Below are 25,362 nucleotides of genomic sequence, written 5' to 3'. Positions count from 1 at the left end.
ACTGCAGACTTGAGCCAGAACCTGTGCCCGAAAACCAGAGGCACAACTAATCAATGGCAGACTCTAACTGCAAACAATATAGGTGACTAGAGAAGATACAGAAATCCAGAATGACTGTGATCTATGTATGACCTTGTGACCGGTGACAAGGACATGAAGGAACATGTATTCAGGTCACAGTGGTCATCTGTTCATCCCATTCAACAAATATTTGTTTAGTGCCTGCGAGTTCCAGGCTAGCCAGGGACACATAACCTATTTTTTAAAAAAAGCCACAACAAACCCCAAATCTAACTGAACCAACCACCTAAATAAAACCTGAAGAGAAAACAAACCCCAACCCAGAGGCTAGAGACTGCTCACTGGGTAATGCGCATCCATGCCAGGACCTAACCTAACAGTTCTCTGACCTTCGTGGACAACTACATGAATGTGGTGTTTGCATGTGCTCGGGTACGTGCACACCCACACACGCACACACACCCACTCTCACACCCACACGCACACACACCCACACACGCACGCGCACACCCCCACACCCCCACACACCCCCCCACACGCACACCCCAACTAAACAAACAACGAACCCCACAGCTGTATATGGTGACACATACATATAGCCCCAGCCTCTGGGAGGCTAAGGCAGGAGGATTTTGAATTCAAGGATATCCTGGGCTTCATAATGAGTACTTTTCCCAGGAGGAAAAAGCTGGGGAGCAACAAACAAACATCAGACCAAAAGCTCTGTTATTTTATAACCTGAAGCATATGCAGTGCAGTTTGGAAAACAAAGTTACACTGTATTATCAGGAAACTTTGTCACTTTAACTACAAGCTAAATGAACCAGCTAAAAGATCACTACTTGTATTTATAAAACAATTTGGCTTCTACTTTGACTTAGTACTGTTTTGAGACATATTTTCAAAGTCTGATATATGAAATGATATGCTACATTTCTTAAGAGTAAGTGAGCACTGATATTCTGAAGTCAGCATTTCTTTTACTGTTCAATAGGCTCACTGAAACAGAAGACATATAGGATTTTATAATGCTAGATTTACCAAAAAGAAACTAGTTTCTAGCTCTTCACGTCCACTTTGTTTCCTAGACAGTTAAATTTTGTTAATGCAATGGCACCTACTACTGGAACAAACAGGTGTGGTGTGCAGGGGATAAACTCCCAGGCACCATGGGAAGTGTCCGCCCAACCAGCTGCAGTTACTGCCTCCAGTCTCCAGGGGGAGCCTCGGCTCAAATTTCCATGGAATTCTAGTTCCTGTTCTACAGGGCTTTTAAGGGAGGGGCCAAGGGGGAACCGAACAAAGGAAATATGGCCACAGCAATTCTGTCTAGCTGAATTTTCAGCAATAATGGAACTATTCTGTACCATACTGCCCCACGTGGGAGCCATTAGCCACACATGACTACTAGGTATAGAGAACGTGACTAGCTATGACTGAGAATTCTTTAAAACATACCATTATTTTAGTCTTTGTTTATTTAAATAGCTCCAGATGTCTAGTGGCAATACAGGTCCAGATAGGTGAAAGTCCAAATCAGAGGTCATAAAATTCCAATGATTTGGAAAGGTAGGTATTTTCCCCACTTCCTCTTCCTTGAGACAGTCTTGTTTTAAATATAGCCCAGCATGGTCTGAACTTACTACACAGGCCTCACCTTCTCGGCCATCCTCCTGACTCTGCCTCTGGAGTGCTGGGGTTACTGAAGCATGCTACCATTTCGGAAAAAAATGAGTATTTCCTTACTAAAAGGCCTGATACTTAGGGAAAACATTAGAAGTTAAAACTGCAAGAGAAAGTTTCCCGAAAGCGGTTGCCAAGCCTCTGTAAACACAGAGCATGTAACTAAATGCTGTAACTTGTGTACAGGGTCACAGCTCTGGCCTTGAGATCTTTATCAACTCACAACTCACTTCCCAAGTTGACTTTTGTTCTGGTTTTTTTTTTTTTCCTTCCCCAACTTGTCACACCTGGAAAGAAGAAGGTCAAGTAAAGAGCCGCCTTGACTGGGCTGTCTGTCAGCTTGCACATGGGGTATTTCCTTGATTGCTAATTGATACAGGAGGGGCCAGCCTATGGTGGGCAGTGCCATCCCGAGGCACGTGGGCCTGGGCTCTAAGCTAAATGTGAGCATCGTCCCATGGTCTCTGCCTCAGCTCCTGACTCCAGGCCCTGCCCTGGCTACCCATGACGCTGGACTATAACCTATAAGTGGAAAGCTTTCCTCCTGAGTTATTTTTGAAATCGTTTTATTTTGTGCACACAGGGTAGCAAGTTGGGGGCTAGGAGCGGACAACCTGAGGGAGCTGGTTCTCTCACAGGCACCATCTCACCAAGTTGGTCAGGGTTTTAATCAAGGCAGTGTGTGTACAAATAGGGTAAATGCTTGCTTTGTAAACTTTCTAGTGATACTGGGATCTCCACCCCATCCCCAAGTCAGAAGGACAATCACTGTCACCTATACCCCTTCCTCCAAACTCAGGGCTCTGAGCTAGCTCCAAATCCCTTGACACTCTTGCCTTTTTTTTTTTTTTTTTTTTTTTTTTTTTTGGTGGCTAAATTCCCCCAGGCCCAGGTCACAGCCCTAGCTACTGCACAATTCCATTCTAGTCCTGAACCAGGAAGTCATGGCTTGAGACATCTGGCAGGATTTCCTGAGGCTTATTATCTCAGAGTGCAGCGATGTGCTTAGCAGCCACATCCCAGTCTTCTCAAAGGTTCTTCAGAAAGAGTAGGGAAATGAAGCAGAAAAGCCTCAAGCCTTAAGCATCCAAGCCCGCACCCCGGGACCCTCCAGACCACACAGCAGTAACAGCAGCAGCAGCAGCAGCAACAACTATCCAAGTTCTCGCTGAGAGATCCTTAATTACAGGAAGCAAAGCACATATGAGTTTTGAACCCAGGGCCACTGGTACACTACCGAGAAAGGCATGTATCCTAGGATTATAATTAAAGCACTACTGATTGAAAGAATAGACTAACAGGAAAAAACAACTTTACCCTAGAGATATGTTTCCATTTGCTTAACTATTATCATTGGTTCCTAACAATGAGAGAAACGTAAGAGATAATAGTAAAACAGAAATAGTCAAAAACATTCACCAAGTGGGCTTGTCTCTGAAGTTCAGGGCCAAGACTTATTTTCTAGTTTTAAGCCTTGATTTGTGTGTCTGATGTGTGTTCCTATGTTTATGGGGTACATGTGGAGGCCAGAGGTCAACCTTGGCAATCTTCCTCAATTGCTCTTTGCCTTAGAGACACAGTTTCTCACTGAACCCAGCTCTCACAGAGTTGGCTAGGCTGGCTCCCTGGCCACCTGTCTCCACGTCCTCAGTGCAGGCATCACAGGCGCACGCTGCTGTGCCTAGATTTTCCGCCAATGCTAGCAATTGAACTCGGGTACCTGAACTTGCACAGCAAACACTTTACTAACAGCCATCTCCTCAGCCTGTCAGGAATTGTTTTGTAACTTAAAATTTTCATTACCACATACTCACTGTAAAAGATAATGCATTTCACTGTGACACTTTCATACATATATGTCAATCCTTCTTGTAAATATATGCATTGTGGTGGTCTGAACAAGAACCGCCCCGCAGGCTTTGTCATCAGGAGCGGCACTACTGGAAAAGGATTAGGAGGAAGTGTGTCCCTGGGCTCTCTCTTCCTGCTTCCTGTGGCTCTGGGTGCACAGCTATTCGCAATCTCTCCAGTACATGTCTGCCTGGGTGCTGCCATGCTCCCTGACAGGGGATAGCGGACTAAAGCTCTGAAACCGCAGGCAAGCCCCAATTAAATGCGCTTTTAAATTAAACACTGTCGTCATGGTGTCTCTTCACAGCAAGAGAACAGTGACCAACAAACTATCACGAGTACGAGCTGCGTACGGCGCCTCTTGCCTTCAGTCCCAGCACTGGGGGGAGGCAGAGGCAGGCTGGTCTCTGAGTTAGAGGAGAGAGGTCCTGTCTCATAAAGATAACACACATATACAAACCTCACCCTTTTTCCTCTTGTCCCACTTTATCTTTAACTTTAAAACCAAAGTTACCCAAGACAGTCTTGTAATAGAGTAACTGTAACAGGATATTTAAAAAGCAGTTTTCATGCCCTTCCCCATTTTTTGCTTGTTTGTTTTTTGGCTTTATTTATTTATTTATTTATTTATTTTTGGTCTTTTGAGACAGGGCTTCTTTGTGTAACAGTCTTGGCTGTCCTAGATTCACTTTGTAGACCAGGTTGGCCTTGAACTCACAGCAATCAGCCAGCCTCTGCCTCCCGAGTGCTGGGATTAAAGGCGTGTGCCACCACACTCCAGCTGTTTCCCTTTCCCATTTTTTTATGGTACCATACCTGTCATTAGAAGAAAAATCCATTCCTAGGACAATGCTTTCTTCAGTGTCTTGTCTACCATTAGTTGAAACCACGACCATATAGCGTGTTCGATTTTGGTATGTACTTTCCAGTCTTACAGCCTGAGGTGAACAGGTAAGAAAGAAACAAAAAATTTAGAGAAATTTTAAATCATCTGATTTTTTTTTTTTTTTAAAACCAGCAACTCACAGCATGTTCCCAAGGCAAAAGAGTCAATAGTTAGGAGACCTAAATTCAAATTTCAAGTCATGCAGTAACGATAAACCTTTGACATAATCCTACACGGAGGGGGATAAAACACCACCTGCTGTGCTGTGTTTGAGAGTCCTGTAACTCGGCATACAAACAACACTTAACAACGGTCCCACACCCAGCAGTAGGTGTCCAACACAAACGGAACTCAATAGTGTTTTTGTAGAATTTTTTTTTGGTGGGGTCTCATAGTGCTTTGTTTGCTTTTTTAACCTTACTGCTCTTTTGCTTGCATATTATGGTTTCTGATTTTGTGTTATCATAGATTTTGGTTTGGGTGTATGTGTGTGTGTGTGTGTGCGTCAGTCTGTGTTTCTTGCATATTTTTATTGTTTTTTTCTTTTTACTTATTCTGTTTTGTTTGTTTGTTTTTCAAGACAGGGTTTCTCTGTGTTGCCTTGAACTCACATGAATCCACCTGCCTCTGCCTCCTGAGCGCTGGGATTAAAGGCGTGCGCCACCACGCCCAGTGTGTTCTGGTTTGTTTTAAGGAGAGAGAAAGAAGATGTGGAGCTGCATGGATGGAGATGAGGGAGAGAAGACTATGATCAGAATATATGGTATGGAAAATTTATTTTCAATAAAAAATAAAGATGAACATTATATACAGGATAAGTATATAAGTCACTATAAATATTCATTAAGTGATCAAACTCCAAAGGTGTATTCTATTGAAGCATATAGTATTCATATTATAAAGTATATATAATATTTTATAAAATATAGAAATACATGTATCCCTTATATAGTCTATGTGCACTTACCTGCCTCCACAGGCCTTGGGGTAGGTAACAGCTGTTCTCACCAAAGCTGTTTCTCCTGGTAAAACCTATCTGCCTCACTGAGCTTTAAGTCAGGCTCCTGGGCTCTGTCTGGGATCTATCTGTGCAATTTCTTGCAAAATTAAACTTTAGCAAAAAACTACCACTAAATTTGTTTATCTGGAATCTACATCATCTCTATCCAACAATCACGACATCGAACTGGGCTTCTCCTCCTCTACCATCCCCTAAGTGATGTATGATCACCCTGGCCTACCTTCAACAAAAGTCCTTTGAGTCTTTTTTTTTTTTTTTTTGAGACAGGGTCTCTCTGTGTAGCCTTGGCTGTCCTCGACTCATTTTGTAGACCAGGCTGGCCTCGAACTCACAGCGACCCACCAGCCTCTGCTTCCTGAGTACTAGGATTAAAGGTGTGCGCCACCACGCCTGGCCCTCCTTTGAGTCACTTTCAACCAAAACTTGATACTGAGGGTTCTCTGACTTATAAGGCCTATTGAGCCATTGTGGATGCTAAGCAGAGAAGGACCACATCTATGGGTAAGGTTTTCAGACATTGCAGGGAAGTGAGGCAGCAGGGAAAACTACGGCTGCTGGGCCTCCGTGTGATCAAACGCCATGACTACGGCAACTTCTAGAAGGAAGAGCTTATTTGGGCTCAGGACTGCAGAAGAGTCCACATGGTGGGGAGCAGATCAGCAGTTGGCCAGAGCAGGAAGCTGAGAGATCTCATTTCCAGCCACAGGCAGGAAGCAAAGAGCAAATTGGAAGTGGGTAAGACTATAACCCTCCAAAGCCCGTTCCCCACGGACTTCCTCCAGGAAGGCTCTACTGACTTCTCAAACAAAACACCAACTGGGGACCAGCTTTTCAAATACCAGAGCCCATAGGAAACATTTTAAACTCAAGCCACAGGTTTATACTGGAAACTCTGAGAGGGAAAGCACGCGCATTTACACTGAGCCCACGCTGACTACAGGACACAGGGAAGTGAGCAGGAGCAGGCAGAAGCTTGGGATGGAGGCGGTCTGTGTGAAGGACCTACTGCTTCTTGGTTGGCTGGGCAAACAGTCTAGGGAAATGCTTTTATAAAGAGAACAGGTACAGTCTAGTGGCCTGCCTCCCTAGAATTCATCCCAAGTTTCAATAATGATTCAACAAAATATATTTCCTCTCAGCAGCCATTATCATAGAACTCAACTCTGTCCTTTGGCTATGAACTTCTGCTTGTCCATGCTGGGTTTACAGCTAAGTAAAGTTCTATACTGAGATCTATTTTTATCTCTAATCCTGAGGAAAGTTTGTTTTTTACCACTTAAAAAGGAATCTTATGGAGTAATAAGTGTGAACCAGTGCATGGTACAGGTGAACGATTATTACCCTTGAGCGTGCATTTCTGGAAATGGACAGAGTCCATAGTAACAATTGTCAAAACACATTCTTTAGACTCAAGAGGGAAACATGAGGAACATGAATGCAAAAACTGATCTTATAGATAAAATCTGCATAAATTACTGGAATGAGGCAAAATATTAGCATTATCCAGGGGAAGTTACTGGCTCTGTGCAAATGTAACAGTTATTTAAATATACAAACAAATGTCTGCATATATGTATGTAATAGGATTTTCTCCCTCCCCTACTTATGATTTATTATAATGTATTTGTGTGTGTGTGTTAGTGCACGTGTAGAAGTCATATAACAACTTTGTTTTTCTCTTTCCACATTATTTGGGCTCCAGGGATTGAATTTAGTTTAGCACTTTTTACAGCAAGCAGCTTTACCCACAAGGCCATTTCAGGGGCTGCTTCCTGTCGGCTCAATTTTCTTAACAAATATATTTTATTATGAACTTATTAACTGAGAGTACGTTACTTAGAACCCAACTAACCAAAACAATAGGAGAAGAGGATTAAAGAATACAGTAACAAAACCGTAAGGATATCAATTCCCAGGAACGATTCTCCTGGCGTAACCAGCAGGATTTCTTCTGCTGGAACCTGGAGTAACCAGAACCCAGAACCTCAGCAGGAGCCAGAACCGGAGCCCCGAAGCCGTCCCTCAAGTGGTTCTTTAGGAGCGTCTCGAAGTGGAGCAATGAACAGCCAGAACTATCTATCCCAAGTCTCCAGAGGCCCGACCTCTAGTTTTGGGCTCATTTATATATCTCCTCCCAAAGGAGGAGACATATCCTCCTGGCAACAATCAAGCTCTTTTTTTATTTTTATTTTTAATATAGAGCCTGTCTATATAGCCCTAGCTGTCTTAGAACTATAGACTAGGCTGGACTCAAACTCTGAGTGATCCGTCTGCCTCTGCCTCAACTTATTTCAACAGTTAAAGATTCCCTTTTCAGCTGGGCAGTGGTGGGAGTCCAGGACAGCCAAGGCTACACAGAGAAACCCTGTCTCGAAAAAACAACAAAACAAAAAGATTCCTTTTTCAGAAGCTTCTTAGTTTTTTAGAGGTTTTAATTCACTGCATATGCATTCACGGTACTTTCAGAAAACTGGAGTGTAAACTGGGTCTTAGGTGAAATTAAGGGTTTACCTGTTAGTGAATAATGACAGTGTGGCTACTGTGCCTCCAAATACCTGAAGTGAAATGGCATGGTGCCTGAATCTTATTTTAAAATATTCAAAGGGAAAGAGAAAGGAAGGGGAATAGAAAAAAGAAAATAGGCAAACGGTGATGGCTACTAAAGCTGAGCCATAGATTTACTGGGGTATATTTTCTACTTTGAGTGCTTGGAAAAATTTATTTGTCAGTTAAAAAAGGCCACTGCATAAATCATAAACACAAAGCAAAATGGCTTCCAGGCAGCACTCATTTGGAGTATTCGATATACATATACTGCGTAATACAAAGACAGCATAAATGCTGAGAAATCAATGATGAAGACGGACATATACTCCCCCTCGTGAAACGTATGCTCTATTTTGTTTTGTTTTGTTTTTTTTGAGACAGGGTTTCTCTGTGTAGCCTTGGCGGTCCTGGACTCGCTTTGTACACCAGGCTGGCCTCGAGCTCACAGTGATCCACCTGCCTCTGCCTCCCGAGTGCTGGGATTACAGACATATGCCACCAAGCCTGGCTGAATGCTCTATTCTTACTGTCTCAAAATTAAAATTAATTAATTAAATTAAATAAAGATAGTTTCATGTATCGCAGGCTGGCTTCTAACTTATATATACAAGGATAAACCTTAACTGACTCCACTTCTCAAGGGCGAGGGTTACAGGTGTCCACCACTATGCTTAGTTTCTACAGTGCAGAGATGGAGCCCAGGGCTTCAAGGATGCTGGGCAAGCACTCCAGCAATTAGCTTATCTACCAGCTTTATGCCTCCGTTCTTACAGTTCTAAGAAAATCTAGGGAAGTAAAAATAACAGCGAAGGGGCCACATGAAAGCTTATTTGTAAGAGCCAACATAATCAGGATATAATGCCATCATTCTGATGCCAAATACACAGGCCGTAGTCTTGTGAGATGCCCTGAGGAACTAATATTTAAAAGGATTACCGTCAACTGATATCGGGGAGGCACATTAATCACACAAAGCTGTGGACAGCAGTAAATACACATGAGGTGGGCCGGGAGGCAGCTCTGGACTTTCTTACGGAAGCACTCAGAGCACATGTGTTATTTTTACAATTATAGTTATTTATTTAGTGCGGGGTGTAAAGAGGTCAGAGGACGAGGTGTGGAAATCGGTTCTCTTCTTCCACTAGACCTCAGATTGCCAGGCTTAGTGGAAAGTGCCTTACCTTAACAGCTGAATCATCTCATGGCCCCATACATGCTATTCTAACCACAGTATCTGGTCTGGTGAAATCAGATTAAAATTTTAAATGAATTGTACCATGGTGCACATGTGGAGGTCAGAGGACAGCCTTGTAGGAGATGACTCTCTCCTTCCACATGGGCCTGAGGATCAAACTCAGGTCATCAGGCTTAGCAGTTGGCCTTGAACTTGCTACATATTCTGGGAAGAGAATCACCTTGAATTTCTGACCCCACCCATGCAGAGAATACAGCAGGTGCTATTATGCCTGGTGTGTATGGCGGTGGATTGGACCTTGGGACGTCAGACAAGTTAGGTAAGCACTCTACCAACTGAGCTATATCCCAGGATCTCAGGTCTTCCTACAAGTTTAAACTTGAGCATGCCTTGGCAATCTTTAAACTAAACGTTCATTTTCTAAAATGTGTTAGGAGCATTTTTACCTGTAAAGACAAATGGCATGGAGACAACTGAACAGTGATTCTGACAACTTAAAAAAAAATCTTGACTCAGTTTTCTTTAGTTGTGTGTGTAGTGTATATGTGTATACTGCATTCGTGTGTGTGTGTGTGTGTGTGTGTGTGTGTGTGTGCGCGCGTGCGCGCGCGCGCGCACTGTGTGTGTGGAGGCCAGAGGTCTCTCCCAGGGGTATCTTCTTCTATTATTCTCTGTCATATTTTCTGAGACAGGCTCTCTTACCAAACATTGAGCTCACCAGTTTGGCCAGCCAGCCCCAGGGATGCCCTGCCTCTGCCTCTCCAGTGCTTGGATTAGAGGCATGCCCTGTGACACCAGATTTTTAATCGCAAGGCCTCAGGCCTTGCAGTAAGCACTTGAATGACTAAGCCACTTCTTTAGCTTCTATGACAGCTCATGTGCCGACTAGTGCCAACTGCTCGGCTAAATCAAGGCTGATAAGAGAAAAAAAATCTTTCTAAATATAATGCATGATCTCTGGCAAAACTAGAAGTGGGCACCAAGACGTTTTGATAAAGTGATATTCAGTGCAAATATTACGTGTCTTTTTAATATTTAACATATAATATCAAGAGCTCACCACAGGAATCATTTTAAGTCTCAGTCCCACCTGAATGTTGAACCTAAGCAGAGCTGTCCACAGATTCTATCTTGCACAAGAGCTTTTCTCATCCCCATCGTCTAATAGCTGAAAATAGATTCCTTGAGGCACACACCACACTTTTGCTTTAAATTTATTTTCATCACAAGACTAGACCATGCCTCTGCATGCAGTATTTATCCGGAGGGAAGCCACATTATAAAGACACACTGTCTAGACTAGCAGCTCACTCGATCCATTAGAAAGAAACATTTCAAAAGTATGTATATATTAAATTCTAGCCAAAAGAACAAAGTAAAATCAGTAGCTAATATTAAGATAGACTTTAGTTACGACATCCATAAATCAAAGAACACTGTCTTCAAAACTCGGAGGAGGTGTCTGGGTGAAAAAAAGCTAAAATGATCTTCTCTAGGATCACTGAAAACCATGGCCAAGGCTAGAGATACATGTGGTTCAGCGGTAAGAGCATCTATCCAGCAAGCACAGCAGACCCCACACCTGATCCCAGCACAATCAGCACATCCTTGCCCAATGCATGATTAATTTACTGACATGGCAAAATACCCATGATAAACAGGTTAAAAATAATTATTTATCGTATAAGACATTACATATCTTACTTTTATAAAACAAAGCAAAATTAAGGAGGGCTATGCTATTGACCCCATGCAAATACCAAGACGGAATGGAAACTTGCTTATTCAAATAAGGAATGGTTTTTCTCAGAAAACCATTTTCTCATATTTCTCAGAAATATGGCTATTTCATCTTCATTCCCTTTTTAATTGTCTGCTTGGAGAACAAAACCCCACACAATGCACTTATACTCAGAAAAAGATAAACTCATTTTCATTGCTGAAAAAATTGAACATTTTATAAAACTAAAACCAAAAAACTAATTTCCTTAAATTATCCTGCCAAGTTCTTAGCTTTTGTAAAAACTTCATCGAGGCTACTGTAAATATTCTAAAAATCATTAATTTCTCATTTGATTTTTAAGTGGACTTTTGATAATAAGGAACACTATAAAACCTTACTTAAGAGTTAAGAGGTTTCTTAAATACTGAAGTGACGTTTATACCTGTACTTGGAAAGCAGAGCTCCTTCAGAGAAAACACTGTGTCCTGTTTTCAATGCTTAAGCAAAACATAAGGCTTGGTTGGGTTATAAAGAAGAAAAAGAGAAGGAAAAACTAAAGAAAGAAAGAAAGAAAGAAAGAAAGAAAGAAAGAAAGAAAGAAAGAAAGAAAGAAAGAAAAAGCAGGACTTTCAGTGGACTATCCAACTTTTAACCTTATGTACAAGTCCTGAGATAAGAGTTTTAGCATTCCAAATTTAACTCCAAACAAAAGCCTTTGCTTTGGTCTACAAATGCCCCTTTCAGTCAGAAAGTGCTAATTTGTCCAAAGTCATACAATGCATTTACTCATTTTCCTGAAGATGACTCACGCAATAATCTGAAACATAATGACTATGTGTTTGTAACAATTCAAAATAACTGTAAAATGGCTTGTCATTTTAATGAGTAATGCAGAACATTTTTTGAACTTATAGTCTGTAAACATACATGAGACTGTCAAACGTAAAAAGTAACGCAGTTGAAGTTGCATATTTTAGAGGAAAAGAGGCTTTAATCTTCAACTCTGCCTTCTGAACTTTATCCTTCGTTCTTTGAAGTTTCATGTGGGAAATTAATTTCATATTTATGGGCTCAAACTAAACTTCAGAAAAGCTATAAATGAGAAAAAGATAAAACATGTGATGACATCCTTAGCTTTAGATTTCCCAAACCACACCATGTCCTAACACTGTCAATAAATACCCAGCCTGTGCACGTGACTGCGGATACTGGCTTTAGTAGGACTGCACTCAAAGTGTGATCAGCATCTTTTGGAAACTTGTTAAAATTTTAAGTTATTATGGTGCATGGTGGAACTTGTGAGACAGAGGCAGGTGAATCTTTGTGACTTTGAGGACAGCCTGGTCTACAGAGCGAGTGAGTCCAGGACAGCCAAGGCTACACAGAGAAACCCTATCTCAACCAACCAACCAACCAACAACAACAAAAGTAAATAATCTCTGCTTCCCCTGGGACAACCAAACTGGTAACTTACAGCAGCTCTAGAGGTGATTCTGATATAGCCTGGGGCCTCCGCCACTGCTTTAGAATACTAATGCTTTAAGAACCGTGCTCCGTGTTCCACAGCTGCCTTTTTTTTTGTTGTTGACACGCCGGGCATGGTGGCGCATGCCTTTAATCCCAGCACTCGGGAGGCAGAGGCAGGCGGATCTCTGTGAGTTTGAGGCCAGCCGGCTCTACAGAGTGAGTCCAAGACAGCCAAGGCTACACAGAGAGACCCTGACTCAAAAAAAACCAAAAAAAACCAAAGAAACAATCAAACAAAACAAAAAACAAAACAAACCAAACCAAACAAACAAAAAACTGCTTGACATGAAAACCGGAGTTCAGTACTTGGATTCCAGGGGGGGAAGGGGAGAGCACCAAGGCCACATGGCATATGTGTGCCCTGCTCATTCTCTCACATACACTCACAAATATACACATTAAATACTTTTAAAAATGCAGACAATGATAGGAAGATGTCAGACAGGTAAAATCTCAGTGAGGGATCTTATTTTAAAAAATAAGATGGAGGTGGTGGAGAAGGCACTTAACATCAACCTCCGGCTTCCACACGGGCACACGGGTGGGTGTATCTGCAGACATGTATATACTACCACACACAGTTTAAAAACTTTTAAGACAAAATGTGCACTAACCACTAATAAATGAACATGGAAGAGAGTGATTAAAGAATTATTAAAAAATAAATAAATAAGGCCGGGCATGGTGGCGCTCGCCTTTAATCCCAGCACTTGGGAGGCATAGGCAGGTGGATCACTATGAGTCTACAAAGAGTCCAGGACAGCCAAGGCTACACAGAGAAACCTGTCTCAAAAACCCAACAAATAAATAAATAAATAAATAAAAAATTGGGGCTGGAGAGATGGCTCAGAGGTCAAGAGCACTGACTCTTCCAGAGGTCCTGAGTTCAATTCCCAACAACCACATGGTGGCTCACAACCATCTATAATGTGATCTGGTGCCCTCTTCTGGTGTACATGCAGGCAGAGCACTGTATACATAATAACAAATAAATCTTTAAAAATAAAGAAATAAATAAAAAATAAAAATAAACAAATAAAGATGTTAACCTCTGGCTTCTACATGGTATTCTAAATGTACACACAGACACACACACAGCGTGTGCGCACCCAGGTCACAGAGTCAGCATTTGAGAGAAAAGGTAGGAAAGTTAACAAAATTTAAAAAGTAAAGTAAAGGATGAATCAGCGGTCAGCAGAGTTCTGATGCTTGCTCAACTTTGCAGTCAATCTCACCCTTTACTCATTATTTCTCTTCTTGGACAGAAAGTAGAAACTAGCTATTTGAATTTAATATACTCATGGCTCTTTGTCACCTTCCAAGCTAAACCTGGAGGGTCTGGGAACCACACACCTGGATAACTTCAGTAAGCACCTGGTGTGCTTCCTCCTGTCTACTCTGTATTAGCTTCTAGAGACTTCCTTAGAGACTGTAGCTGCTCATGTAAGTTCTTGGCTCACAATGCTTCCTGAAGGAGAGGCCCTGGCTGACTCTACAGTAGTCTAGAAGAGCAGATACAAATGTAAATGTGAAATAAGCCACAGGGACACTAAGCGAGTAGACTCACATGCTCATCCCATTTTGGTTTTATTTGTTTGTTTTCTCTTAGAGTCTCAGGTTGTCCTGGAACTTGCTATGTGGATCAGGCTAGACTGGACCTCAGGGATCCGCCTGCCTCTGCCTCCCGAGTGCTGGGATTATAGGTGTGAGCCACTGTGCAGGCACACTTCTTAATGCTTCTATTTAGCCCTGCCAACTGTCAGAGTAGTCAGGAAGTGAGGGAAAGGCAAAGACAGCCTAAGGTAACTTGTCCAGCAGTGCACGATTAGCAAGAAGCCAAGGCCAGGTCTCCTGACTCAGGTCAGAACAATTGCTGGTTGCTTCACTCATACACTGTCCCTTCCTCTATGTTTTTTCTTAAAGCCACGTTCTGTCTGCTTGTCTCACCATCCTTCAAGATCTCCTCACGCTCCAGTCTAATGTAAAGGCCTCCCCGCTGGTCAAATTCCCAAGCTTTCTCTCCTTTTTCTGAACTTCAACTGTTGTTATGGACAACAGCTTACAAACCAGCAATTAACAACAACCTTAAGCCAACGTATTTTACATCACTTTATATTACGTTTTATGGTAATTAAATTTTCAGCAAGATGGTATGGCTAGACCATTCTTCATTTCTCTTCTACATAGTTCATACCACTTTGAACAAAAAACGACTTTAATACTAGCTATTTTAGGCAGCCTTTTGAGGAAGAAAATTACGATAATGTCATTAACTTACCAGCCTTATGTTGTCTTCTGGACGGAGTAATATGAACATTGCTTGAAGATGCTGTTGGAGATCTCCTGGTGAAATTTACAAAGAAAATGATGATTATTCTTCATTCAAAAACCAATAAAGAAGATTCCTTCTACCTTAGTGACTTGTAAAGTTTTGAGTTACTGAAAAACTTAAATTTTTATTTTTAATTTATTTTCCTGTGTGTGAGTACACACATGCTCATGTATCATGACTCCTTCTGAGGAGATGAGAGGCCATCCTGGGAGTTGGTTCTCTCTTTTTACTATGTGGGTGGCAGGAACTGAACTCGGGCTGTCGGCTTGGCAGCAAGCACCTTTAACCCATGAATGATCTCATACACTTCTGTTGTTACTTAGGACGGGGTCTCACTGTGTAGCCCTGGCTAATCTGAAACTCAGTATGTAGATGAGAACGGTTCCCAATTTACAGAGATCTGCCAGCCTCTGCCTCTGGAGTGCTGGGATTTAAAAAATAAGCCACCATGCCCAGCTCTATCTCATGTTTTTATCATGTGCATTTGTATATATGTGTAGGTGCTCAATGAGGCCAGAAGAGGGTGCTGGAGCTGGTTTTGAGCCAACTGATGAGGATGCTGAAAATACACTTGGGTCCTCTATAAGAGAGAGTGTGCTTCTTTGTTTTGTTTTGTTTTTGAGACAGGGTTCCTCTGTGTAGCCTTGGCTGTCCTGGACTCACTTTGGAGACCAGGCTGGACTCAAACTCACAGCGATCTGCCTGCCTCTGCCTCCCGAGTGCTGGGATTACAGGCATGCACCAGAGAGTGTGCTTCTAATTGCTGAGGTATGTCTCCCCAGGCCCCTGAGAGGCTTTTAACTAGACACCAAAATCAGATAAAAGTATTGGTTTGACTTTTTAAGTAGTAAGAGATTAGTAGGCTGCCTTTTTATATATTTACTTTCAGTTTACAGTATGTTAAGATTTGTATCTGTCACGCTGTGTGGTGGTGATGCATGCCTTTAATCCCAGCACTTGGGAGATAGAGGCAGGTGTATCGCTGTGAGTTTGAGGCCAGTCTGGTCTACAGAGTGAGTTCCAGGACAGCCAGGCCTACATAGAAAAACTCTGTCTCAAAAAACAAAAAGAAACAAACAAAAAAATGTGTCTGTCCTAGAAAAGGTATACTAGAGAATAATCTCTGTTTCATACAATGGTAGGGGGGCTGAGGGATCTGTTGGTGAGTATGTTGGTAGAGCCCCATTAAGGGTAGCAAAAGAAGTGTTTCAAGAATTATCCCTGAGTTTTAAGTGGTATATATAATTTCTATTTCTGTAATAACAATATTCAGATGTACTTAAATACTGTTAGATTCCCTTTATTCTCAATAGTTTAAAATGGCTAGTGGATGATATAAAAATGAGTACCTATTAAATAGAACATATTAGGAATAGTTACTCTGAATAAATTAGGTGTTTTTTGTTTTTGTTTGTTTTCCGAGACAGGGTTTCTCTGTGTAGCCTTGACTATCCTGGACTCACTTTGTAGACCAGGCTGGCCTCGAACTCACAGCGATCCGCCTGCCTCTGCCTCCCAAGTGCTGGGATTAAAGGCGTGCGCCACCACGCCCGGCCTATAAATTAGGTGTTTTAACATGCCTAACTACTATTTGAAACCTCACTTATTCTTATATAGTTGATAAAACCAAATAAAAATTATTTGTATTAAGCTTTAAGATACTGGGGTTAGAGAGATGGCTCAGTGCTTAAGAGCACTGGCTACTCTTCCAGAGGTCCTGAATTCAATTCCCAGCAATCACATGGTGGCTCACAACCATTTATAATGTGATCTGATGCCCTCTTCTGGCACGCAGGTGTACATGCACTCATACACATAAAATAAATAAATAAAATCTTAAAAATAATTAAGATACTAAGGATGATGCCAGGCATGGTGGTTCATGTCTTTAATCCCAGCACTCAGGATGCTGAGGTAGATGGATCTCTGAGTTCAAGTTTAGCCTGGTCTCTACATAGTGAGGTCCATGGTAGCCAGGGATATACTGTGAGAGCCTACCTCAAACAGCAGCAGCAGCAACAACCTCCACCAACACCACCATCAAGATAAAACCCAAAACAAAAGAGACTATATACATACATATATACATACACACATATGTGTATATGCACATGATAAAAGTGATACTGAACACATACTTTGTATGGGTAGACATGGGCTATTAAGTGCAAGGTGTGGGTTCCCTCTCTACAGGGTATTGCTCAGGGAGGCTCCGCAGGCTCCTCAAACAACACAAGCTATTGTCATTGTTTTTCGTTGCCCACCAGAGCAAATGGTACAACCCTACTTCTGAAGGTACAATACATTTTGATTGTAGGGCATAGAGAAATCAAGCTGGAACTGATTTGCAAGTTCCTCTCTACTGACCAACTTTCACAGTGCCAGGAAGTGCTGTGCAGGCCATTTTGGGAAGAAAAGCCATGCAGCCAAACCTGCAGGCTACAACACTGATCACTCTCTGGCACAACAGTGGCACAAAGTGACGGGGGTAACCACCTGCTTTTAGATTGGATTTAAAGCCTGTTCCACAGGAACAAATTCAGGCCTGATACTGTAAGCCTGGTCAAAAGCTCAAGGTTCTAGAGGTCATAGGCTCTAGGGAAGAACCTATTACTCTTGTATTTTTAAACAACATGTTGAACTAACTGCCTTTGGAATATTTACACTTATACCCATATATTAGTGCTGCCCTGCAGCCCTCAGCCTTGACCAGAGAAATGTCTCTCTGCAGCGGTCAACAGTTAATACAGTCCCATAACTGTCCAGTTAGTGTGTGTAGAGGGCTCCTTCCTAAATGGGACATCAATCCACCTCCCCCTCTGCAACAAAAGTTTAGCAAACTGCAGAAGGGCAGAAAGCTAGGAAGGAATGTGAGATGTTGGCCATCACACCCTGGAACTCACCGCAGCTATGGTTACCAGCACAAGATCAAGTTAAACAAGATCAGCAAACATTCTAACAGGTAGCACCAACTGGCTTGGTGGGTTGTTAACAAAAAGAGGGAGAGGCCATGAAAGGAAGAGGGGCAAGCGCTGGAGGAGCGGGAGGAGAGTGGGAGCGAGGAGCTGGGAGTTCTCGGAGGAGTAGAATGGGTAAGCAGGGGTGCATATAATCAAGACCGTTCATATTATGGGGTTGTCAAAGAATAACTAAAAGTTATTCTATTAAAGAAAAAACGGGGCAGGTGTGTGTGTGGCGGTGCTGCAGAGCTGGCTCAGCAGTTACGAATACTTGCTGCTCTCCTCAGGACCTGAGTTCGATTCTCATTACTCACAACCATGCACACCTCCAGCTTCAGGGATGTGACGCTACGGTGCCCCCCCCCAAGCATTTGTAGTCATGTGCACATACCCACATGCAGACACACACCTATACATAATTAAAAGTAATAAAAATGAGTCTTTAAAGAAGAGAGATCAGTTTAAAAAGATTTAAGACAAAGGTTTTCTCTCCTTTCCCCTATTCTGTACTAGGAAGCCCGAGGCCTTGGCTAACAGGAGACAGACAATATGCTGTCACTAATGGTGTCAATCTAAGAACGCAAGGCTTTATTTCTGCCCACCTAGGGCACTTTATAAAGAGTTTTAAGATGTCTGATACAGCCACATAATCATGGATGCCAGTATGACTGGTTTTCACACTAGCCCTGAAGCCTACATGTATCATTTCCTTTGTGTTCAAGTCATAGTTTTTTAAGTATGACATTAACTGTGCAAGAAGTAGTGTGAGGTAGGAAGGAAAAACTCAGGTAGGTGTGACAAGTCTGGAAACCACTCCTCATTTTTCGCAAAGAACATATTTTGCTTTCCTCCCCATTTCAATGCTTGCATCTGACTAATTCCACTATGAAATGATCCTTATTTAACTTTCAATATTAAAAAGAGGATCCATTCTACTATGTTTTAAGCCCAGAAACAGAATCTGAAGAAGCTGGATGGCCTTACAGATATTAACCCACGGGAAATGAAAACACATGTACAGAAGAAAACGTATGCACAGGCTCTGTTCATTACTCATATAGCCTACAATGCTAGCACTTTGAGGGGTGAGGCAGAAGTTCAAGGTTAGCCTTGGATACATGGTGAGTGTGAGGCCAGCGTAGGTTATATAATACCTTGTCTCAAAAGAAACAAAGAAATAAACAGGCACCCTTTCCCCTCCTTACACACACACACACACACACACACACACACACACACACACACACACACACACACCCTCAAGTTTATGCCAGGTGTGGTGGTCTGATAGAAAGGCCCCCATAGACTCATTCATATGTTTGAATGCTTCGCCACAGGTAGTGGCACCATTAGGAAGTATGGCCTGTTTGGAGTAGCTGTGGCCTTGTTGGGGGAAGTGTGCCACTGTTGGGGTGGGCCGTGAGGTCTCCCGCGGTCACGCTGTGCCTGTGTGGCACAGTCTCCTTCTGCTGTCTGCAGATCAAGATGCAGGACTCTCGGCTCCTCCAGCACCATGTCTGCCTTCACGCTGCCACGCTCCTGCCGCCATGATGATGCGCTGACCCTCTGAACTGTGAGCCAGCCCCACTCAAGTGCTTTCCTTTGTAAGAGCTGCTGTTTCACAGCAACGCAACCCTGACTAGGACACCAGGGATGGTGGCTCACGCCTGCAGCCCCAATGTACAAGATGCCGAGGCAGGATGAATGCTATGAATCTGAAGCCATTCTGGGTTACAGAATATAACTGTATCTTAAAAAACAAAACAAAACAACTAAAATCGGGGCTGGGGATACACTAAGGCAGTAGAGTGCTCGCCTCACGTGAGAGCAAGGGCCCTGGGTTCCATACTGAGCAGCGAGACAGTAAACAATAGCACGAGCTTAACTTTCTTCTTGAAGAGCGTGCCAAGCAGCCCTGGAGGGGACTTCAGGATGCAGAACCCCTTAGAACCCTGAAGAGCAGGCCAGCGTTTCAACTCAGGGTACTACTGATGCAAAGACAAAGCCCACGACTCCTCCTCCTCCTGTGAGGCCTCTAATCTGAGCTGTGTGTCCACAGCTTAGTTTTCTTCCCTGTGAGAAGTTTTGCTGTGAGCAAGCTGGGTATGATTTCTTACAGGGAAGTTCATGTTGACAGAGAATAACATGCAATATACATTTAAAGTCCCTTCTTTATTTTAAACTCTTTGCACATATTTCACCAGTAGTAACTGAACTGTAGATTAAATTTGATTAAAGAATTTTTGTCATTTTTCTCTAAATTGCCAGATAGTGTTTGGATATTTTAAATGCCCAGAGAAAAGACTATCAGATTCAAGAAACATGCATAGGGACTCATCATCAGACACTGTAGACTTGAGGTGCCTTATCCAGTCACTGTGCTGAGCTTAGCCAGGGCAGTTTATGTGAGGGCTTGACGTTTATAAATTTCATTTCTATGGATATTGCCTCACCTGTCTAGTCTGGATCATAAATCAGTTCCAGGAAGCCTGGGTTAAACCTGCTTTTTCTTTTCATCTAAGTGAATAATGTCCAGTAGAAATAGTTGCATTTGAAAAATTGCACAGCTCTCCCCTCAAAAAAGTCAACCAAGGCCAGGTAGGAGCTCAAAAAGCAACTAAGCCCACTTACTATTCTATGCCATGGGGCAATTTACCCAGAGTTAGTTATAGGAGTTGGATTCATCGTCTTTTTATTGTCATAAATATCCACACCCAACAAAACCAAAAAGCTTAGCTTGGCTTATTTCCTTTGAGTGTTCACACTTTTTGGCAAAACGCTTACCCCATGCCTGATGGAGCGCGCAGGGGAGGGAGCACTGAGCACCGGTATGCAGGCTAGTCTTCACACGTCTTCCCTCCCTTACTTAAAAACAACTGCCATTGCCAGAGAGTTTTTGTAGGAAGTTACTAGCATGGCCTACGGAAACTAGTTATGATCGTGAACTGCTACATTTGCAGTGCGATAGAGGCCCACATGTGAAGTAGAAGAGCCTCTAAAGTAGACAAGAGCATTTCGATTATAGCTAAACTCAATTATCGACGTGACAGGGTCCAGTATTTCTAGTCTTCACCTCTGATCTGTATGCTCAAGTTCCCTTCCTTGTAATTTATTCCATTCCTGGAGGTCAGAAGTCACCAAAGTTAAGGCAAAAATGTTTGTACGGTTAGCTTTAATTGTCAGCTTGACACACCTAGACGCGTTTGGGAAGAGGGAGTCAATGAGGGGCTGTGTCCAGGCACGGCTCTAGGGGACTGTCATAATTAAGTTAACGGATGGGGCAGGACTCAGTCCACTCAGGGTGGTGCCATTACCTAGGCAGGACGGGTCATAAACTGAGGAAGAGTAGAGAAACTGAGCTGAGCACAAGCGAGCAAGTGAGCATGTGTGCAATCACTTCTCTTTGCTCTTGGCTGTGGATGTGACGTGACTACTATTGGACCTTAATCCGGAGTTATGAGCCAAAACAAGCCCTTTCTCCCCCAAATTGTTTTTTACTTAGACATCTTATCCTACCAACAAAAAGGAAGTCAGAACATAGTTGCGCGGTTTTACCTGCATGCTTGTTGCGCCTGTGGCTGATTCTTGGTGTAGACGAGCCATTCCCCCGTGGTAGAAAAAGGGCAGCACCTTTGACAGTTAAAAAGCTCTCGCTGATGCTGTGAGGAAAAAAATTAAGAGAAAAACATTATTTAAGGATGGAGAGTAAATAGGATGAAGACCCAGTTTATAATTTCTCTCTCTTCCCTATCCAAAGTTCCCACTTCGCAGGGCAAGCGTGCCTTTAACCCTAGTCCTGGGAGGCAGACGCAGGCATCTTCTACAAACTGGCTTCTATGCCAATCAGAGCCAAACAGTGAGACTGTCTCAAAAAACAAACAAAATGAAAAGGAAATTAAAACAAAAAACAAATTAAAAAAACCAGTCAACCAATCAAACAAACAAAAGAGCCCCACAACAAATTTAAGAGGAAAGATTACTCATTATTCTGATTGCTCACATACAGTGCTACCTACTCTAAATAATTTTCTAATATAAAACTTAAAATATTCTCCTTACACGGCAGCAGCTATGAGCAACCTCTCACAGCCTTTGTGCTTACCATCCTTTGCTGGAGTCTCCTAACTCTTCAGTGTGTTAGTCTCGGCTCTGCCATCACCATCTGCCCTTTCCTTCATCCCAATCACACTCTATCCTGTGGTCCTGGTCCCTTCAGTGCTCTTCCATGAATTAAAAAACATGTGTTCACTTGTGTTCTCGGTTGCAGTTTTCAGCACATAAGATCCATTGCAAGGACCTGACCTTGCTCATCACTGTACCCTCTGCACTGGAAGCACGGCCAGAAACACATCTCGTGTTAAAAAAAATGTATGATGATAAATTAACGCATCCTAGTTTACCTCCAACTATCTGCACGGTTCCAGCACTATGGTAGGTGTAACTCAAGTTAAAATGTGTTACAACAGAGCACACCGGGGCATCTGTCTTTAATCCCAGCGCTTGGGAAGTAGAGGCAGGTCTCTGTGAGGCCAGCTTCTGGTCTGCACAGCCATTACAGGCCCATCAGGAGACCCTGTCTCAAAAACAAAACAAACAAACAAACAAAAAAATGTTACAGAACTCCATGCATGTGGTAGATCAATGGGTCATAAAATGAAACTGTTTATGGTAAATGAGTGGGCAAGCTGAAATCAGCTTTTAATGCTCAGTTATGGCTCAATTTCATGTCAATAAAGTGGTACGAGATTGATAAAACTTTCAGGGTTGGATACACTTTTAAAAACAACAACAACAACAACAAACCCCATAATCTATAAACTTCATTTTAAAAACCTGAGTGCTGGCAAGGAGAGGCTGCCCTGATTTTGTTTTGTTTTCATCTTTAAATAAAGCGCTGCTCTCTTGTGGTCTATTGCACAAGCCCTGTCTCCTGTTACATCCGTGGTGTGCACATGCTACTGTGCTGTGGACCAGTTTCACTGACATTACGGGAACAATCTAAAACAGAATGTCTGAGTGACAGGATGAGCAGGGTACACCACAGACAGGAAATGAAATTCACACTTCTGCCAACACAGCAACTGTCTGCTTTACTAAATGAGAAAACAAAAGAGTTAAATAGTCTACCTACTCCCTAGGCAACATGACCAGCTTAGGGTATGTTGGTTTCCAGTCAACAAAGCAGTTATCTGTATCTACAAAGGAAGTGCTTGCTGAGTGAGCTTAGCAGCTGAGCACACTCCTGCCTTCCCTTTTGTGAGACACAGTCGTTTTCTTTGACAAACAGTGCTTTAACTTCCTGGTTTGGGGAGTCCTGTATTACTGTTCTTTTGTTGCTTATGCTTTAAAGAATTACCTATGTGCTTTCTTTGCAGATAGATGAGATTTTCAAAATGTATGTAGTGTTTTCTCGAGAGTAAGGACTGTGGCCACAGCCTCAGGTAACTCAAAGCTGTTTGGACTCTATCAATTCACGGCTAGAAAGAACAGGAGGGTCAGGGGCTTAGCTCAGCTTGGAGAGTGCGAGTCTAGCCAGCATGCACCAGGCGCTGAGTTCCATCCCCAGCACTGCACAGGCTGGCTATGGTGACAGGGACACAGATTTGTAAAAGCAGATCAGGGACCATACCACATAGGCCACATGGGAAACCAGTCTTTCTGTGTGGTTCATTTGCACCAATATCAATAAATTCCCAGCAGACCCAGCTGGGTCAGGCAGAAGACTGTCACTTAAGTGTGACAGAGGATCCCTGAGAGTGACACTATATACTCTAGATGACACCTCCCATCCTCTTTACTCTATGGTCCCAGATACAAGTCCTCAGTGGTCACAAAGAGGTAAGAGGGGCCAGGGATGAGAAGCGGCTGACTACGTTTTATTATTTCTGAGTTTATTTGTGGGTGTAATCATGCTATCGAAGATGAACGGAAGCTCAGTGGTATAAAGGTGGGAAAAGAAAATTTGTGATCACCTAGTTTTAATGAGCCACATTAAACACTTTGTATCTGAATAAAATCTATGTATGCTTAACTTCGCGCACTTCAGTGTGAGGTAAGAAGTGTGGTGATCTTGCCAGGACAGGAAGAGATCTAGTTATGCCAATATCAGTGTTTTTGAAACAGCTGTTCAAAGATTCAGCAGGGGGGGTTGTTCTTTAAAAATCTGTCCTGAGGGGCCAGCTGATGGTTCAATGCCGGGTAAAGGAGCTTTGCTGCCACGTCTGCTGACTGCCTTAAGGCCAAAGGACATAAGAATCCCTATGCTAAAAACCAAAAACGATAGAGAAACTCCTTGATTTAAGGTGGCAAAAGAGCACTTAGAGCATTGCTTTTCTATTGAGGAGTGAAGGTGATAATGCTCTTCAGGCTGCTCAGCAAGGGGAATGCATTCCTGGTTACGTACAAGATAAGAGACAGTAATAGTTAACCTGGCCACATGGGAAATGCTGGGCACTAAGTACTTGGTCTTACTTTTATAGCACAGCCTACTATTTTTAGTTCCAGTTTACTTGTAGGAATCAGAGGAGCTCAAAAATATTATATGTCCAAGATCATATAGCCAGCAAGCCTGAGATTCAAGATCTGATGTGAAAGCCTGTACTCTGGAAACTTCTTCTGTTACTCTAATATAATGAATGAAATATAGTATCTTCTCTACAAGAATTTCCAAAGAGAATTTAAAAGTAGAGTCCAGAGTGAGCAGACTGAAGGTGCCGGGAAACATCTGGCTGAGAGGCTAGTCTAGATGGGGACGGAGCAGCGCTTCAGCCTTAGAACTGGGGGAAACAGCGCTATGTCTTTGGGTAAACAGCCCTTGCCAAGCCCCTTAGATCAAAATCACTTCCTAGAGCATGGCATGTGTTAGCTGGCAGTTACTTCTCAGACAAAGTACATAAAGGAAAAGGTCGACCGAGGGAAAGAAGAAAATATTTGGCTATTCTGATACTGAACCACACTTTGCGGAATGTGGTCAGGGTGGTCGCCCGAGACAAGGCAAGATGGAAACAAAACAACGCAATACACCAATTGATTTAATGTAGGCCAGACCAGAAATTCTGTTTTATAATGAAGCATACAGAGAAAGAAATGGAAATTTTAGTATGAATGTTTCAGGGATGGAGAGATGGCTCAGCAGTTCAAACCACCGGCTGTGCTTACAGGGGACCAGGATTTGGTTCCCAGCACCCACACAGCACCTCACAACCATCTGTAATTCCAGTCCCAGGGGATCTGGTCCCTCTTCTGGCCTTTTCAGGCAATAAGTACTCATGTGGTGCACATATACAGAAGTAAAAATAAATCTTAAAAAGCTTAAAAAAAGTTTCAGTAAGTGGATATAATATTTTTATTTCAAAATTAATAAAAATTTAAATGAAAGAAGATTATTTTCATATTTATAATACCAGCCATTTGAATTTGTTTGGTATTTTTGCCTGAGGCCAAAATATACAGGTAAACGTGGAATTTTGGCTGCATACAACATCACTGCACAAGTTGAACTGGTTGGCAGCTATGTTAAATTCAAGTACACAGTTCAAGTTGCAGTATTTTTCATCTTAAAGAATATTCACTGGGACAGAGGGGAGGACATCCTATTGGGACTCTAGATGAGAGAA

The 25,362-nt window shown here is 42.5% G+C and overlaps 1 protein-coding gene across 3 annotated transcripts in view; it reads right to left on the bottom strand.

Annotated features, from left to right (window-relative positions):
- Positions 1-25,362, bottom strand: part of SSH2 (slingshot protein phosphatase 2) — a 258,888-nt gene that overhangs the window by 48,249 nt on the left and 185,277 nt on the right. For all 3 annotated transcript variants that reach the window (XM_084802744.1, XM_084802746.1, XM_084802745.1), the window contains 3 exons: positions 21,302-21,405; positions 14,733-14,797; positions 4,372-4,493 (listed from right to left, as the gene is read on the bottom strand). In XM_084802744.1, coding sequence (XP_084658870.1) covers positions 4,372-4,493; positions 14,733-14,797; positions 21,302-21,405 — 291 coding nt within the window. The remainder of the gene's footprint in view (positions 1-4,371; positions 4,494-14,732; positions 14,798-21,301; positions 21,406-25,362) is intronic.

Source organism: Acomys minous (genome assembly GCF_964271855.1).
Source record: "Acomys minous genome assembly, chromosome: 12".
NCBI lineage: Eukaryota > Metazoa > Chordata > Mammalia > Rodentia > Muridae > Acomys > Acomys minous.
Note: the sequence above shows the minus strand (reverse complement) of the source record. Positions and strands in the feature narration are given on the sequence as shown.